Source organism: Silene latifolia, chromosome X, assembly GCF_048544455.1.
Source record: "Silene latifolia isolate original U9 population chromosome X, ASM4854445v1, whole genome shotgun sequence".
NCBI classification, from domain to species: domain Eukaryota; kingdom Viridiplantae; phylum Streptophyta; class Magnoliopsida; order Caryophyllales; family Caryophyllaceae; genus Silene; species Silene latifolia.
Genome location: NC_133537.1, coordinates 70094939 through 70114408, shown reverse-complemented (window position 1 = coordinate 70114408; position 19470 = coordinate 70094939). Strand labels below are relative to the sequence as shown.

The following is a 19470-nucleotide window of genomic DNA, read 5'->3' as shown; positions in this document are numbered from 1 at the left end:
GTTGTCGTTGTCGCTTTCGCTTCATCTCCATATTTTTCTTCAATTTCACTATAGGTAAGCACTAATTTTGTTATTCTAGATCTGATTTATGCGTTTTCATTATCGTTCTTGTTTAATATCCGTTTCATTTTCGTTGATTTATTACTTGTGTTTACCGTGTTAATATGTTAACAACAGTTATTGTATTACTTTGACCGAGTTATTGTATTATACAAACTCAGTTATTGTATTTTGCAGTTACTTTTTTTGTTGTTGTTTTAATCATAATGAACAAATTATTGTATTATTTTAACCGAATTATTGTATTATTCAAACTTAGTTATTGTATTGTTTTAAATTAGTTATTTCAAATTAAAGTTGTTGTAAGATGACGTCTTTTTATATAATCTGTTTAAGTTGGTTATAGTAATATTACATCTCAATTATTGTATTGTTTAACTTAGTTATTTAAATTTGTAATTATTGTTGTGGTCTTATATAATCTGCTTATAGTTGTATAGTTATTTATAACTTACTCCCTTTTTGTTTTTATTTCTTTCAGTGAACTTTTGTTGTCATCTGGTTCAGCCCACATCATTAGGCAAGACATGGTTCTCGTTGGGAAGAAATACTGGTGGAAGAAACGTGAAAACAACGGCAAGACATGGTTCTCGTTGGAAGAAATATTTTTAGACGTTGTAATGGAGATAAATATATGTGATATTTGTGATGTTACTATTGTTAGATGTATTATTTGAAATACTTAGACGTAATGATGATGATGCTTAGCTATAATTTATTGGAGATATTTGAGTGTAATGTGTTAGAAACAAAATAGTTATATAATGAAAGTAAGTGATTTTTTTTAGCCTTGTTATATATGATTATTTCAGATTTCAGATTTTGCAATTGCATTAACCAATCTCAATGATTGATTGAATGAAAATGACTAGTTATTCAATTAAATAAGATGAAAACAAACACAAGATAGATATATGAATATATTTGAGTTTCATCTCAATACAATAACACGATTTAATCATTACAATAACTGAGTTTCTACATTACAATAACTATAAATACCAGAGTTTTACATTACAATAACTGAATTTCTACATTACAATAACTAATCTATTCAATTAAACAAGATGATAACTAACAACAAATGACCAAGTATATACATCAATTTTTCCATTGAACGTCAATTATCCGCGTCTATCGTGACTCAACCTGCAAATCACCAAAAAACAGAATATAACTTAACAGAACATCATATAGAATGACTCGGTCAATATATTACAATAACTAGACTGTAAAATAACTATAATTGACTTTAAATAACTAACGAGTGAATAACTGAATCACATATAAAATAACTGACTTTATTCATTATAATAGTCGAGTTTCAACATTACAATAACTACAAATACCAGAGTTTCTTCATTACCATAACTAAGTTTATACATTACAATAACTGACTTCCTACATTACAATAACCGAGTTTCTACATTACAATAACTGAGTTTCTGCATTTGAATAACTATTAAATAACCACGTTTCTTCATTACAATAACTGGGTTTCTACCTTCAACTAGACATTTTAACATACAGTTGGTGTGCTAAGCTAGATTACCAACAATTTTTCAAGATTATGATGATAAATCACCAAGCAAATGCCAACGTTATGATAGACAGGTATACTAACGGAATAACAATTGACATAACTCGCAAAGTAACATATATTGACTTATATAATTTACGATTACCTTCATTTTCTCGATTTGCGCCAAGGTTTTTGCAAGTTTTGGGCAAAAACTGACGATTGATGCGTGTATCAATCAAAATGAACGAAGATAATGAATTAATTTTGTGTTTTCGACTTGAATTACTCCAGTTTTGTGAAAATTTGTATGGATTATGCCATAAATTTGAGAAAATAGGAAAAAAGAGTGGGAAAATGAAGAAAGCGGGGGAAAGGAAAACGTAAGACTGAGTGGGGGAGAGAGAGAGAGAGAGAGAGAGAGAGAGAGAGAGAGAGAGAAGTAAGCGTGTGTATTTTTTTGAGTCTAATCTCAGCCCTTGATCTTATAAATCCAATGGTATATAAATGCGGGGGTAACTCACGAAAAGTGGCAAACTCACACGCAATATTATGTTGATTATTCTTTTTTGTATGTAATATAATATTCAATTTTTACACTTTATTTTACTGAAAATGTAATTAATCAATACTATATATTAAATCCAGAAACCAATGGACTTTAATGTAATTAAAGAAAGTTATACAAATTAATTATACTATATAGTTTTAAATCAATAGCACCGTATGATGGACCCGATTAATGGATCTCAATGCAAATATTACATAGTTTGGGTTAAAATTAAATTATATAGAAGCTTGGTAAGTTTCCTAAACATTTGTAAGAGACTAAAACATGGTCAATTTCCTTAAAATATAATTAATTAAGATGGTCAATTTCCTTAAAATAAAATAATCGGATATTTCCCATGGTACCCTCGAACTTTGGCAGATTACACATGGTACCCCTCATTTTAAGTTTCTACATGTGGTACCCCTGTATTTACATTTTTCTTTCCCAATATACCCTTGCCAGACTTCTGTTATCACGCCGTTACTATTATTGACTTGTGACTCTTTTTTTTGTTATTTAAATCCTTATTTTATCTAACAAACACACCTCAAGCCTAATCTTACTCATCCTCTCTACTACCACCACCACTACTACCACACCATAACCACCAAACTCCGACAACGACTACTCCCCCACCCTTATTTCCACCCTAGTTCAGCCCCATTCTCGCCCTATACCTCGCCTAAATCAACCCTATACATAGCCACCAAACACCATAAATCGCCTCGAATAACCCATTAACTTCAAAGCCCAAAAAGGGCCTTCACACAAACACATTCCAGTGCAAAACCACCGTGTTTCAAACCCACATTGGCCCCCTTCAACGCGCCTCATACAACCCTTCAAGCCACCGGTACAACCGCCTCCTTTCTCTCTCTCATCATGACCACCGGATCCGCCTCACCATCTTCCCACAACCAGCTTTAAACACCCCTCACAACACGCCCAAAACAACCCCATATTTTTCACCCTTTTTCGGGCTTTGAAGTTGAATTGGCGGGTTTATGGTAGATTTAGGTTGTTTGATTGGTGGTTGTGTATGGGGCTGATTAGGGTGAGGTATATGGCTGGAATGGGTTTGAACTAGAGCGGGAATAAGGGTGGGAGAGTGGTGTTTGTCAGAGTTTGGCAGGTGGTGGTGTGGTGGTAGTGGTAGAGGAGATGAGTGAGATTTAGGCATTTAGTCTTGAAGTGTGTTTTGTTAGATTAAATAAGGATTTAGATAACAAAAAAGGGAGTCATTAGTCAATAATAGTGACGGTGTTATGACGGAAATCTGCCAAGGGTATTTTGGGAAAGAAAAACCTAAATATAGGGGTACCACATGTAGAAACTTAAAAAGAGGGGTACCATGTGTAATCTGCCAAAGTTCGAGGGTACCATGGGAAATATCCGTAAAATAATTAATTAAGATGGTCAATTTAAAGGAGACTAAAAGAAAGAAGATGCTTGGTAATTTTCCTAAATATTTATAGAATACTAGAAGATGGTCAATTTCCTTAAAATAAAATAATTAATTAGTATAAACATGCACACTTATGCTATTAATTATTATCATCATAAAATTATATATTAAATTTAAAATCTATGCAATTTCATTAAACTTTATAGTTTATTAGATGTATAGAGATGTTAATTATTGAACATACAAAAATATAATAAGTAGGTTATAATCCTCTTAAAATTGCATGCCTAGGTAGTAAGAGTAATTTCGTCAGTAAAGAAAAGAATTGTAGTAACATTGGATATAGTTATATGATAGTAATCACTCATTTGAATAGTAAAAGTAACAATATTATCAGCGAGATTAGTGAAATTGGTAGAAACAGCGGGAGTAGTGAAATAATCAATATTAATGCGTCAATAGTAAAAGTAACAATAATTACGGTGGTAGTAGTGAAATTATCAATATTAATGCGGCAGTAGTGACAGTAACAATAATTACCGCGGTAGTAGTAAAAGTAACAATGATTACGGGCAAGTAGTGAAATGTTATTACTATTGTTTCATTAATAAGAGTAAAATATTAATAGCGGGGTAGTGAATTTGTCTCAAAATTTATTTCATCGTAATTTTAGGATATGTCATAGAAAAATATATTAATGATAAATTTATGTGTTATGCAACTTTAAGTAATTTTATTTAATGAAAAAAAATTAATGGTAAGTAAAGGTAGCCCGGGCGAAGACGGGCACCAATACTAGTTAAAAATAAAAGTTGACTATTACATATTTTAGGTTACCAAAATGAAATTTTATTTAAAACTTAAGTCACCAAAGTGGGAGGTAATTCAACACACAAGGCACTAAAGTGGAATTAGCCTAAACTTCAGGGCACCAAATTGAAATTTTTTCCTATATATAACTTGACAGAGATACTAACTGGTAAAGGGCTATATTAATTCCATAAAAGTTACCAGTTTATCTGTTAATCCCAACATTTGGCGTCAACATCAGAGATATCGTGCGTCATCTTTCACTAAGCACTGTAAGCAATGTCCACATAAATTTGTGTAAATTTAACTGCTTGGGTTAGGTAGCTTTCTTACACAATATACTGCGGTTAAGCAAGCCACGGCTGTAGCGCCTATAGGTAGAATCAGTTTAGGAGTTACGATCCTCGCAATCGCTCTTGATATCCAAAACCTTGAATAGGCGTAAATCCAATTCATAGCGAAATTTACTGTACACGTTTTCTGGAACTTTGATATGGAGAAGCCCTGAAAAGAACAACAATACTTTCTGAGTGCAGGAAAACATAATAATATGCACAAAAGACTCAGAATGCAGATACCAGAATAATAAAACATCACAATCATCTCGTATTTGAAATGCACAAAACACAAGTTGTTTTAGATGTGTCACTTGGACTCTGCAAAATATTCCAAGTTGTGTTTCGAACCTAAAGGGGTCATAGGCAGAAAAGAGGCAGCCAGCTTATTCACAATTTGCTCATCTCATCAGCAAATGTGCCAATGCTTCGCTTATAAGCTTCTAAAGAGAAGTCCTGCATTCCCTCCAACAAAAATTGTAGTTCTTATGAGTACTATATATTTGCAAAAGAATTTAGCAATTCATCATTCAATGATCGTCCATATATACTTTTAGCCCCATTAGGGTTGGCACAATTTAAGTAGAAAAAAAGTGTGATAACTGACAAGGAAGGGGTAAAGGATGTCATTACCCATTTCAGATGGGTGGGGAAGTAATGTCCAGAGAGGATAATTCGGCCATTAACAAATTTCAATACACAAAGTCATCCCATTTAAAAATGATGCTAAATAAATAAAATGACCAGAAGAAATGAGGTTGTAGAAGTAAAATACCTAGACTTTTTTCACGTCAGCAACTCTCGCCAAATTAAATAAAGAGTAATGGATCAAATATCTCAAATTCTGTTCTAGTTTAACTTTGGCAATTAACAAATAACCCAGCAAAACCCCTTCTGATCCAGGTTAAGCCATATTTTAAATATTGCCTATTTAATTCAGAGCCTAAATCTTCAACAAGGTGGTGATAGTATCAACATAAGAAATAGACCATTTTTTAGTTGTCAACGCCATTCTTCAGCATAAGTATACATATCAACATAGGACAAATAACTTTGTAGAAACTACCTCAGGCAATTTCTGTTGTTGAGCTAGATGCTCAACATGGAGCCTCACATTTGATGCCGCCGGAATCCACAGACGACGATCAACATCTTTATATATGGTTGAAACTATGTCAAATAATGTGGTCCCACCATTTTCTATGACCTTCAAGACTGAAGACTCTCTATCTTTGCGGTTCCTGATAATCAATAAATCAATTAAGTGAAAGATAACCATGTCAAAATGCAATAGCTACAAGGCATATCCAATGTTAAAACATAGAAAGTATAGTAATCTAACGCCACCATTATCTCAATGCCTCAACGGTTCCCACCATCAGTGATCAGCCTATGGCAAGATAGGGCCCGAGGGGGTCATAATTACACAACCTTCCTCTTCTACAGAGGTTGTATTTGGTTGACCCATAATGCAATTGAGCTGTCCGATTGCTACTAATATGAGAAGTGTAATAAAGTTTAGGTGATCGTTTTGCTTTATTACATCTTACTCCAAAGTCAAAGTAGTGAATCTCTCACTACACTCGAAATGAAAATGACAAGGATATCTATCAGATTAAATAAAATCATCCATGTGGTGGATAGTGGACAACTTTAAGTCTCACAAGCACCAGAATATGAATCAAAGAAACTGAAACAGCAAGAAATGAGAAGCGATTCATACTTGAGATATTGAGAGAGCATGTGGCTAGGCCAAAGGTTGACTCTACCATGCATTGGAATCAAAGCACGAGGGGAGAGCTCCAAGAAATTGTACGTTGTTTGAAAGTAATCCTGCATATAAATGAATTATAAAGTGATAATGCTAGTACGAACTACAAATTCCTTAACACGCTTTCTTAATGCCGATGAGGGCTGTGAGTCTGTGACCCATTCATCTAGTTTTGTTTTCCATAAAACTTTGAACAATTGGTTATAAAATTATATACGCATTTGAAAGAAAAGAATTAACTTTTTTTCCCTGGTTCTATATAACCAATAACCCAGTGAAGAAACCCTTCCCATGCCTGCAAACTGAACCAAGCAACAAAACCACTTTCTCCATTCTTCTGCTTCACTTCAGTTATTTTCCCTTCCCCTCTTTTTCCCATTCAACCATCCTAAAGAAGACCGCAATCTATACGAAAACCCATGTTACTGTTTATTACTTAATCACTGCGTTCAGAAATGAGTATTCTGAAAAGCATCGTCTATGTTCCGCCTTTATCCATTGGCAGACACTAGTTCAACAATTATCCCACCACCAACTTCCAGACTCCGAAGTCCCTAAGTCCCTGTTCATTCATCAAGTCGCCAAATCAACTATATTGCCACCCATGCTTCTGTTTTACAGCGTTTGACTCTCTACCACTCGTGTTCTTCTCAAGGTACATAATTTTCAAGGCATTTGAGTAGCATAAATATTTTTCTATGATATGTTATGCACTAGAAGCTGCTGTAACAACAAACACTTGATACTTTTAGAAGTCATCAATACTATCTTAAAATGAGACACCAAAAACAAAAAGCTATATTTTGACGGATCGAAAATAAATGGGAATAAAGTTGCTTTAGGATATTGTATAAGAGATCATAATGATAAAGTCGTTTTGTTACGAGCAAAAAATTGTGGATCTAATAGCATTCTTGTTGCAGAAGCCATAGCATTAAAAGAAGGAATTTTAGCAGCTAAATACTTAGGAATTTGAAAGCTACTAGTTGAAGGTGATAATTTATGCGTTATTAACTCTATTCGCGGTACTTGGCAAATACTATGGGAAATTTTGAGTATTATCAAAGCTGCAAAATTAGATATTCATTTCTTTGAGGAAGTGATTATTAAACATTGTTTTCGTGAAGCCAACAAAGTTGCTGACTTTATGGCCTCGATTTGACATTCATGTCCAACTCTTTCTTCGAGGTGGTTTGAAAGTCGATGGCTTCAACTTACCTTGCTCATCTGAAAGGATGAGATAGGTTGGTCATATCCTAGAGGATCAATCTAGTTTTCTTATCTTATCAAAAAAAAAAAAAAAAAAAGAAATAAAAGAAAACAATTATAATAGATGCCACGAAAAAAAATGGTGCTCAAAAGAGAGAAAAGGAAAATGAAATAGGGTGCTAACTGACTTACAGCCATATTTCCACCAGAATATATGTCCAAAAGAGCACTACCCTGCCTGCGATCATTTAGAAATCATTCTTTAGGTATTTGACTTAAAACAGGGTAACAACTGACTCACGAGTTACTGCCATATTTTCAGGAAATCACTGAGACGCACTAATGACATAACTTTACTGTGTTTTCTTTGTAAATATAGACATAAAATTACTTCTTTACTCATTTTATGGAAAACACTGGAAGAACAGGAGAAACAAATAGATCAATTCCATAAATTTCTTGACATAAGCTATTTTGAAAAATCAAAACATATTATTCAAAAGGAGAATGAGTAATCCAGCCAAATCATTATTAGGCAAACAATAAATCCAAGAGGTTGGCATCTTCAGAAACTTGTGGAATCAGTGATAGCTAGTTGCTCAAAGGGCGAATGTATCCCTTATTTAGTGAGTTTATATTGCTCTTGCTCTGTAAGATATGCCATAAGAACATGTAGGCAAATATTAATTTAAGAAGGTGTTTAACACATGCAAAGATGAACTTTCCTGAAATGCATCCCCTAATCTAACAATTTAAAATGAAATTTCCAACATGGTACTGAATCTTGGTTTGAGACTTGATTTCAGAATCGATCAGCAAAGTTTGATCTCGGTCATTTTCCAAGAAATGTGATCGTGCTAACCTTCAAAACCTTGATACCTGGATTGTGATACACCGATATATACGGTGCCACAGCTCAAATTTAGTAACCCATGGAGCAATACAACAGTTATTTCAAGTATTAACCTTTAATTAGTAATATAATGACATCAAACTCAGTAATAAAATATAGATTACAAAAGAATTACAATTAACTTTCATAAAACAAAAATGTGACAGGGAAAAGATTTAAAAACCAAATTTGAGGTACGAAACAACTTACCCAACACAGTGATCGCCAACAACCAGTGAATGAGAATTAATATGAAGCAATGCCATATGCCCATCCGTGTGACCCTGACATTGGAAGACAGCTAGAAAATTCATAATCAAGAATGCAATAGACTAACAGAATAATTCAAACTAATTTAGAAAAGGATCTAAGGTATTGAATAACTTATGACCAATTGACCGGTATTTTATAATGTGTGGAAGTGTGGAACCCATGATGTTTCTCATCGTCAAATATTTGCATCATGTAATACCCAACACTTGTGAGGGGAATAAAAAAGAAGCCAGTTAGATAAACTCAGTGTGTAACTGTGTATACAATAATTCATGTCAGAGATAATGTAGGTGATGGACTAGACTTATTTGAATGTAGACGTATTTCAGTATTTGATTTATAGATTATGTTGCAGTGGTGAATCTGGTGATTAAAACAAAGCGTTGTGGTACAAAGAGCAGAAAGCATAGTAACGAAAAGTATGATACGCGATATGGTAGCTAGGGGAAGTATCGGAGTAGCATAGGGACACAAACGACAATGGACTGAAGTTAAGTGAGGATGATGGTGGGATGAAGTTTTTATAGCTTTGGTTTGAGTGAGTTATTTGATTAAATAAATTACGACGTCAGGGTATATTCAAAATTGCATTTATACTATCATGGAATATTGTAACTACAAAGTAGCATAATGAAATTGAAGAACATTTAATGGTGTGAAAATTTGTAGATTTATATGAAGCTCCAAAACTGATAGCCAAGATTGTAGCACTTGCAATAATTGGTAAATACAATCAACCTTTGGTGAAGGGTAATATCAACTACTACTGATATTGTTTCCAAAATAATCACCCTCTATTATATGTAACTTAAGAACTGAACAGCTGTTATCTAAATTAAGATTGAAATAAATTAAGAACACAAATTAAAGAAATGAGACTTATCTCTTAAATTCTTTCCACTCCTAACCTCGTTTTTTTAATCACCCTAATGTTCTCAGCCCCCTCCCCATCCTCCAGTTGCACCCCTTTCTTCAAGGCAAATATATTGAAGACGACAGATTATATACATAGAATAATGGATGGTGCGCCTGATGTCTTTATACAATATAACATACCGGAGCAAAAATGACTTGAAATCGCTGGCCTCCGACAGAGATTTCTTCTCCCCCGACAATTGAAGTATACCCAAGTGACCAGACATCTGTTTCAACAAACAATTGCCACGGTACTTTTTAGACAAAAATATTTGCCAAACAAGCCCGAATAGATGCAATTTGCTAAGAATGATAAACGAAATTAATTCTTTAACATCCAACAACAGATATGCATGGGATGGTGACATAAACTTAAAATATGTATGAGATACAACAAATTTAAGTTACAACAAACAAATATATAAGATACTACCTTTCCTAACACGGCACATTGTGTTGTCATGGGCCAATAGAATTGCATCAGGATTACATCTTTGAATGACGGCTAAACCTGAATAGAGCAATCAAACGAGATATATTCAAGACACAAGCCTATCTATGGGTAAAACTCACACGGACACGCAAATTAACATGCACATACGTACATGCTCAGATGCACAGGCAAACAGACTGACACATAAACGCACACGCACACACAAAAATGCACACGCACGCGCGCGCGCGCACACACACACACACACACTTACAACACAGTTTAAGAGAAGCAACTTCTACTCTTTAATTTACACGAGAACCTTTGCAGCCAAGGACTACGAGAATGCACAAAGTTAACACAAGAGACCTGAATATCCCCACAAGACACCCAGCCCGTCGTCATTAAATTTCAATAGGAAGTACACGCCAGGAAGCAACTGTGCGGTCAATATGCAGCAAACAGGTTCATAAATCTTTGAATGGTACATATTTGCAATCCGCAGGACCAAGGAGATACTGCTATGGTCGGGCATAACAGTAACAACCCAGCCAGTACATAATTTAAGGCTACCACACTTTTGGATGTATGGTATGGAATACTGTCACAGAAGAAAAACTCAAAACAGTTTTTGGCAACCTCCACTTATAGAGATTTTGATCGGCAATATAGATAGACAACCCCAACAGCTTAGCATCACGACCAAGGTTCCTTTGTATGGTATTAGGAAGCCATAAAAGACTTGATTACATTACTCCAACGTCACTTCTAAATGTTCTAATTTTCTGTAGCCATTTACTTTGTGGAGTGGCAAGGATATCCACTGATGTGGGTGCTTGTCATGCCCACGGACAAGGATCTAATGATCCTGTTGCACAGCCACTCAACACTCAAACTTAACTACACATTTAGCTTACAAGTCCTATGCAGCCACGAGACAAATGGAGGCTATAGGTTATTGGGTCATTTGGGTGAAATCTTGTAAACTCCAATCAAGTACAATGTCCTTCGTTTTGTAGTGCACCATTTGGTGAAACTTACAAAAGTGCATGGTGACATTGAAACCAAATTCAGGAAAAAAGAGGAAAGTTCTACACAAGTCCACTGGTCCACCCAAAAAATTTGCAACCTAGAAATACTTATGGTAAGTTAGATTCGCCTACAAATCACACGGTACCGGTAGGAGTGCCAGCTAGCATGACTTCCAAGTTCCATGCCAAAGAATAGACGTTCAGGTTTCAATGAATAGCATGCGTGCTAGACCACTTAATATTGAGGCCTCTTAATAAACTGAAACAAAAACTGAGAAAGAAGGCTGACAGGAAGGGCGAGTATGATCAGCTTGACCACAGTAAAAAGCTCCGTGTGAGCTAAGGTTTTTTAACAAAGCAGGTGAATTGCGAAATCCTGATGCATTTTAAACTAGAGAATCCCATGTGGTTAACGCTGTCAAAGACTTGCGAAATCATGATGCTCCGTGTTAATGTATGATGTGCCTCTATACACACTAAGAATGAAAAAACAAGAACTTGGGGGGGTGAATTGATGATAATTATTCCCTTATGTATGTCTCATGAGTCTGATGACATAAAACTATATTCTGTTGTTGGTTATAGAGGCTGAAGTGTGATGCTGCATCAGTAATAAGACTAATAACCTTGTTTTGCAGTTCAAATTACTCGCATCCTCTCAAGACTTTCCCTTTTATGACTTTTCTCTCCAGCATCTAGACTACATATATGCACTGAACAAACATTGCTGTCACTGATTTCTGCTATTAAATTTGCTACAATACAGAAGGATTGATATTAGCTACCAACACAAATATTAAAATGTTTCTCTTTATTAGAAAGTAAAGACGTGTAAGAGGTCGGGGGTGGGGGGGATATTGAGCCAACTTACCATCCACATGATCAGGATGGTGATGAGTAACAAACACGATCAGTTTTTTCGGTAGAGCTGCAACTATGTGCTCAAGCTGATAAACATTGAAACATGTATTAGTGCACTATTGCAACTGAAATGGGGATCCAGACCTCTTTTTGTTGCTCCTATAACGGGTATTTGTCCACACAAAAAATGTGAATGGTTAGAGATTAATTGTTCACTATAATATATAGAATCAACTCCATTTCTAGTGAAGCCAATGACTCATTATTTTTTGGTTCTGCATTATGATGGATTTAAGCAAATTGACTCACTAAGCTACTTGTGCTTCTTTTTTATTATTAAATAGGAGTCTTCAATGCAATTCAACCACTTTGCGTTGCTAATACAAAGGTAAGGTTGCATATAGAATAATACTCAGCCACAACTTAAGTCACGTGACACATGGCATCTCATTAAGTCATTAGATGAAGTAGAATGCTTGGATCTTTGAAAAAACAGTCTTACATTTAAAAGCAGAGTCACTAACTTCTACACTTGTATAAATAATGTCTCCCACCCTGAAGGAAAACATCTTATGTCGAAAAGAATAGAAAAAAAAATGTCCTTCAATTCTAGAGTAAGACTTTATTCAATACAAAAGAAAAATCAAAAGCAAGTAACCTTTTGTCCTTGACAAGACATAAGTAAAAAAGACAGCATGATAAAGAGTAAAAAATGTATGAGACAATAGAACACATTTGAAAAACAGCAGTTGTAAACATGCAAGTCATACACAAATCTTAAAAGTCCTAGTATTATAAATAAAACTTGCATTCATACAATATTCGAATTAGCATTCAAAATCAGAAAAATTTCAAAAGATCGTACTTTGTAACCAAAAGCAGTTGCAATATTCAAAAAACTCAAATTCCAAGTTCTTATGATGTCAAACAGCTGTTTCTACTAAAGAATTTTGCGCCTGGGAGGCCGAGTCTATACTCTACCTTACACTGTCAAATGTTAGTACAAGAAAATTTCACATTAGCCTACGGAGTCTGAAAAGTGAAAACACATGAGATTACTTACTTCCTGATGGAATCGAGAACTGCATCCTGGATCCACTATCAGAGCATCTCCATAAGCAGCAAAGCTTGCATTGTTTTGACAATTAGCTACAATGTCTGGAGCAACGACAATCAAGTTCGTAGTGCTGAAAGGTTTCGTAGTTCTACTTCCCATAGGTACAAGCATAACTCCAAGCGGATACTCCTAAACAGTGAATAAAAAAAGTATTCAACAATGCTCAGTTAGAAGATGAGTTTTACTGGTTTCAACATCAGAAAGAAAAGAAAGAAAAAAACACAGATACTGGATGCAGTTTACTCGTGATATCGAAATTAAATATACCTGAATGGCTGAACCACAAAATAACAGAACGGAACTGTTAATTACAACAATAACAATAACCACATTACGCCATTACCTAATTGTGTCAAAAGATTCTTCTATGGGGCGGTAAATGGTTTGAAGTACATTGTACACAGCCTTGCCCGTGTGCTGAATCACAGGTTATTTTTGGATGACACATGATGTAAGTCGACGGAATGCTAGTTTACAATATAAGAAGTGCTAGTAGTCTAGTGAGTCTTTAGATTAACTCCCAACATATTCTAAAGCAAACTAATACTCCCTCCAATTCACACCAAACTCCCCACTTACTAAATATGTACCATCCACAGCAAACTCCCCATCTATGTTACTTCGACACTTGGATACGCACCCGTGTCCGACCCTTCAAGCCGAGTCGGAGTAACATAGCTCCCCATTACCCTTTTTAGTAAAAAGCTTGACCAAATGGTCCTTTTTACTACAATCTATTTACACATTTGCATCACTTTATCCCTCCAATCCACACCAAACTCCCCACTTATATTCACTACCCATTTTCCTTGTTTCTTAAAACATGTGAAAACCTATATGGGGAGTTTTGTAACACCCCGTGAGGTTATGAGATTGAGTTGTCCACATCGGGAAAATATGAGGATTGTGATATGTTTATAAGAGCTTCCACCCACCACTTAGTAACACGGCCTTGTGCTTTTGGGCTTAAGTGAGGATAAATAATAGGCCCAAAGGTACACATCCCATCTTATTAGGATTGTGTTACGAGGGTGGCGGGTTGGGTTGTTATAAATGGTATCAGAGCAACCCTGCGACCGTGTGGTGAGCCTATGGTCGGGAGTACCCGGGTCATCCACCTAGCGGGGGAGGATTCTGGGCTGAGCAGGTCGGGTTGTTATAAATGGTATCAGAGCAACCCTGCGACCGTGTGGTGAGCCTGTGGTCAGGAGTACCTGGGTCACCCACCTAGCGGGGGAGGATTCTGGGCTTGGCTGCGGTCAGCTTACGGGCACAACGAGGACGTTGTGTTATTTAAGTGGGGGAGTTTGCAACACCCCGTGAGGTTATGAGATTGAGTTGTCCCACATCGGGAAAATATGAGGATTGTGATATGTTTATAAGGGCTTCCACCCACCACTTAGTAACAAGGGCTTGTGCTTTTGGGCTTAAGTGAGGACAAATAATAGGCCCAAAGGTACACATCCCATCTTATTGGGGTTGTGTTACGACGGTGGCGGGTCGGGTTGTTATAAGTTTGGTGTGGATTGGAGGGAGTAGCAAGTCTTTGGCTCCTTCGAGAAAAAAAATGGAAATGTCAATCTCACAATCTGTCCCGAAAAAAAGATATCAATAATGAAATGCACTTGGTCCGAACACGTAAAGGGGCGGTTTGTTGGTTTGAAAGCTACTCCAACTCTTTTATCCTCAGTATGCAACCATTGATCCATATTAGTATCAAAATAGCCGCATGATAAACACTTCACCCATGCCAAAAACATGATAAGTAAGAAAAGGTCGGAGCATACTTTAAGACAAATCTGTATGCATAATTGCATTGCTTTTTTCATTTAGTATCCTTTTTTGTACTTAAGTCTGCTAGCACATCCTGTCATGAGCCGCTTACTTCCAGCAAAACAAGAAAATATATAACACGGCCAAGAAATCCAGATGAAATTAACCTGGTAACGCAAGTTCTGGAGAACATCCCACTTGGAGAGTTCAGAGTCATGCAGAATGCTGTTAACTGCCAAGGGTCCAATACGGCTACATCCTTGTTTCACATCTCTAAGCAATTCGATGCATTTAGGCCAGCTCAACCACAGAAATGTCCCTGGACACGGTTCAACCTAGTTTAGCTTGTGCAAAGAGAACGACAAAGAATAGCTAGCAGATAAAGTTATCTATCATGAATTCAGGATCACAAAGCTTCGTCAAAAACCACTTTAGTCTATCAGAGTCAGTTCATTATCTCTCCACACATTGTGAAACTCATGTTAGTGAAGCTGGCACATATGGTGACACATTGGGGAAGTTCACATATTGTGACAGTTGTCCTCAGGCTTGAAGTAATCAATACACTGGTCTTTTGCATCGCTAAAGGCTTGTAATTCTCTCCGCAACTAATCCTTCACTAAATCCTCCAACATTGACACTGAGCATATCACCTTGTTGAAAGACTAAGGTTCAGTGGAGGTCCTCTCTGAAATCTTTTCTAAGGTACTAAGTCTAAGATTCGCAGACGAGGTTTAACCAGGCTTAGTAGCAATGAAAACATTATGATAGAGAAACTACAAGACAATACATAGTTAATGGTATGGAATTAGTCTCGAGAAAAGTTAAATGCCTCGGCAGTTTTGTCCAGGTATTATCCTGTGTTACTGTATTTGCTTAAACCTAAGCGAACGGCGAACTTATTCACACGTATGTCATATGCGTATTACAACGCATTAAGTTTTTTGGTTAAAACTCATCGCAGCGTAATAAGTGTGTATTGTGCGTGTAGTGTATGTGTAATACATACTTGTGAAGGGGGCTAGGGGTGTAATTACGAATCATGCAGCCTTGGATTATCATCATAGACACAGCTGAAGGATAACAATATAACATAGCCAAAAATCTCTGCCACTTCATTTGTTTCAAATTTAATAAATAAAGTAGTATAGAGCCCGTGCAATGCATGCACGTATATACAAAATTTTTACTTTTTAGTGTACTATTTATAGATTTTAAATTGATAATTCATTAATTTTTCATGTCTCATTCTTGTATTTTAATTTGAGGAAAAAAAATAAAACTGCAAAATTAATCAAAAAATGTAAGTGTATTTTAATGAAACTACTTTTTACACAAATCTAATGACATTATTTAATAGTTTCTTTCTAGCGATGTATTTTTTGCCACAACTTTTTATCATAAAAGGTTAATTATTTATTTTCATAAAAGCCTTAAATTAAATTTTCTGTAGGACAAATTCTCTAAATTTCAATCCAAGAATACACTCATTTGTAGCCCAACATACGTATATATATAGAGTAGACTACAAAGATTAGGCCTATTATAGGTTGTAGTATTTTAGGCGGGAAAATTTGAAGAGGGGATGACTAGATGATTAATGACCAGACCAGATTCTGAGTCCATACTCCTTACGTGTCTATTGCTTCATTAAAAAAATTTCTGCGAGGCTAATATTAATACTAATCGCTGTACTTTCTGCTTCATAGATATTTGAAAAGCTTAGTAAAGAGTCAGACAATTGCAACTGACTAAAGCACGAAACTTGGCTAAAAATTGGAATATCTAACTATTTTCATTGCTCTCAAATTTTATAAACTGCAATTCTCAAATGTCACCGTCCAGAGATTAGCTTCTTGATAATTTCATACTCCAAACCAGAGACCAACTAAAGCATACCTAAAATAGAAATAACACAAATGCATGTGTGCAGCGAAATCGCAAAACTACTTCATTTACACAATTCTCACTTCACTTAGTACACTTCGAGAACATGAAACGCAAGACAAACCTTCATTATATCCGTCGCCAAGTTCAAAATTAGTAGAAATGAACACCGTATGAACAAGAGGATTCGGGCCGAATTCGGGCTCTTGTACATACTTGCAGAATTTCCAGCGCAATTCAACCAACCTCCCAATCCCTAATTCCTCCGACACCTAACACGCATTTAGCATACATTACACAAAATTAAACAACCTAAAACCAATCACTTCAACTAATTAACTAATACTATTAAATTACATAAAATACCTGATTAAGAGCTGAAATAAAGTCAAAATTACGCAAATCGAGCTTATGAGAGCACAATTCAGCGTCGTCCAATTCAAATTGAGATTGACCTTGAAATAAACTTAATTGCGTAGAAGGTAAGTCAAAGAGATCGGAATCGACGTAAGAATCGTACTCTTCAATGCCGAATTTTGGTGGTGGAGATTGTTTGAGTAGAAGAAATTCATCATTGTTAACAGGGTTATTGATGATCAAAGCTAGGCGGTAAGTCGACATTGAGCGTGAATCAAGAGATTTGATTTTGGGGAATTTTGTGGGTGATTGAGGATTTTAAATGGACATGGACATGAAATTGCAAACTTGGTGTGATTGGTATTCAGTAAAGTGATTGTAATTCAGGACTTGAGCGTTGTAAATGCTTCTTTTGTTGCTCTTTGTCTCGAGCTGAATTAAGCTTACCAGAATCGAAATGAGGTAGGGTGGGCTCTAGTCGTCGAAAAGAACATTACTTAATTAGGATTGTTGTATGAGTGATTTTCTTACAATAATCTAAACTTCATTTTAACTCATAATAAACCAAACTATTACTCTATATTTTTGAAATAGAATTAGATGACCGGCTACTTGAATAACAAGTTGACGACTTCTCCTAATACCCTTCATCAAAACCCCTCTCCTCTAACCCTTCTCCCTCACAACATTTATCCCACTAACCACCATGTACCACTGGCCATCTAAAACCACAACTGTACAGCGCACTCACCTACACCACTGACCACCTACAACCATCAACCACGTTGTCAATCGCCTTGATCAACACCCTAAGCCATGTCGATTGAAAATATCTACCCGCAAGTCCAACCATTTACCCATAATTGCAAGCTCACCATCAACTGTAATACCACGGTTTTCTGGTTACAGCTTTCTCGGTCGAGTAGGCCATAATCGGCCGAGTAAGCCGTCGAGTGCTTTTAGACAGGCTTCTCTTTTGGGTGCACTCGGCCAAGTAGTGAGAAACTCGGTCGAGTAGGGCGTACTCGGCGGAGTATCTGACAGGTTAAGTTCCGCGGTTTTGGTTATAATAATTAGAGAAGTATAAAAATGTGATTAACAGTTCCTAATCATTGTATAATCATTTTCTCAAAATCTAAAAACCACGTTCACTGCTTCTCTGATTATTCTAATCACTCCCAAGGATAGGGTTATCCGATTTGGGAGTTTTGCATCTCATTCCGCGTATTTTTAATCAGTAAGTCTTATACCTTTGTTAATTTGTTGTTATGGTTATAGTTATGCAAACCCTAATTGGGTGATTTGGGGGTTTGGGGTAGATAATCATATGATGTGTAGTTGATTGATTGTGTGATATCATAATAGGTGAGGACTTCGTAGAGGAGGCGTTCTAGCTTGCTTTTTTGTGCTTTTCCGTGGATATCTGATCAGGCAGGGTTTCCCTACACAGTTGGTTGCATAATTGATTATAAGTTGGTAACTGTGATTGATTGTTGGTAATACGATTGTGATTGTGGTTTGTGATTACATTGGTTGTTGGATTGATTGTGGAGCCATTCTCGGGAGATGGTTCCAACCCCATGTTTGTAATACTACTGAAGTTAATGGTATTTAGTTGATTAATATATGTAAGTAAGGTCATCATATGAGTTAGTGACAATAACATTTTGATTGGTGTGCATAATGTTGGTTTTGAGTGATTGGTAGTATGCGCGAACTTCGAGGACGAAGTTCATTTTAAGGAGGGAAGACTGTAATACCCCTCATATTCTAAGGTTATAGGACCCTTGATGCGTGTCTAAGTACAAGGTAGACTATGAAAGACTAATAGAGAGCTTGCACAAATGTGTCATACTTGGAAATGTGATCACTTATTTTAGGGGCATTTTCAAACAGTCATATATGGAGTTTTAGAGGGAACTTTTATTGTCTTAGCTTTCCAACGCATGGTCACAGGCTTGATTCCGATAAGTAACGAAAAAATGGCAGCTGTTTAAAAATCTGTGCGCAAAGCTGAACTCGCTAAGTGATATTACGCGCTAATCTATTTCTTAATTTCGCACCTTCTTATAATAATTCATAATATTATAATATTATAATATTCCCACTACTACAAATCCAGGCAACTACAACGCCCCTTTAACAACGCTTATTCACGAAAATCACCATAAGACGTTGTAGAACGGATGGCGCGAATTTTACTAAAATTAGTTACAACGGTTATGGTTCCATAACCGTTGTTATAGGTTTTAACAACGGGTCAAACATG

At 35.9% G+C, this 19470-nt stretch overlaps 1 protein-coding gene across 2 annotated transcripts; it reads right to left on the bottom strand.

Moving 5' to 3' along the window:
- Window positions 1–4363: 4363 nt before the first annotated feature.
- LOC141623398 (uncharacterized) lies at window positions 4364–17670 on the bottom strand. 2 transcript variants are annotated; one of them, XM_074439516.1, is made up of 13 exons: window positions 17211–17670; window positions 16969–17116; window positions 15125–15276; window positions 13131–13313; window positions 12078–12153; window positions 10176–10253; window positions 9884–9969; window positions 8765–8838; window positions 7855–7900; window positions 6406–6515; window positions 5749–5923; window positions 5034–5138; window positions 4364–4851 (listed from the first exon to the last, which is right to left on the bottom strand). In XM_074439516.1, exons 1-12 carry the CDS (start codon window positions 17463–17465, stop codon window positions 5073–5075), a joined length of 1449 nt encoding a protein of 482 aa, XP_074295617.1. In that variant the 5' UTR covers window positions 17466–17670; the 3' UTR covers window positions 4364–4851; window positions 5034–5072. The 2 variants fall into 2 exon arrangements, with proteins under 2 accessions (XP_074295617.1, XP_074295616.1); XM_074439515.1 differs by lacking the exon at window positions 5034–5138 and having other exon boundaries at window positions 4511–4851.
- Window positions 17671–19470: the final 1800 nt, after the last annotated feature.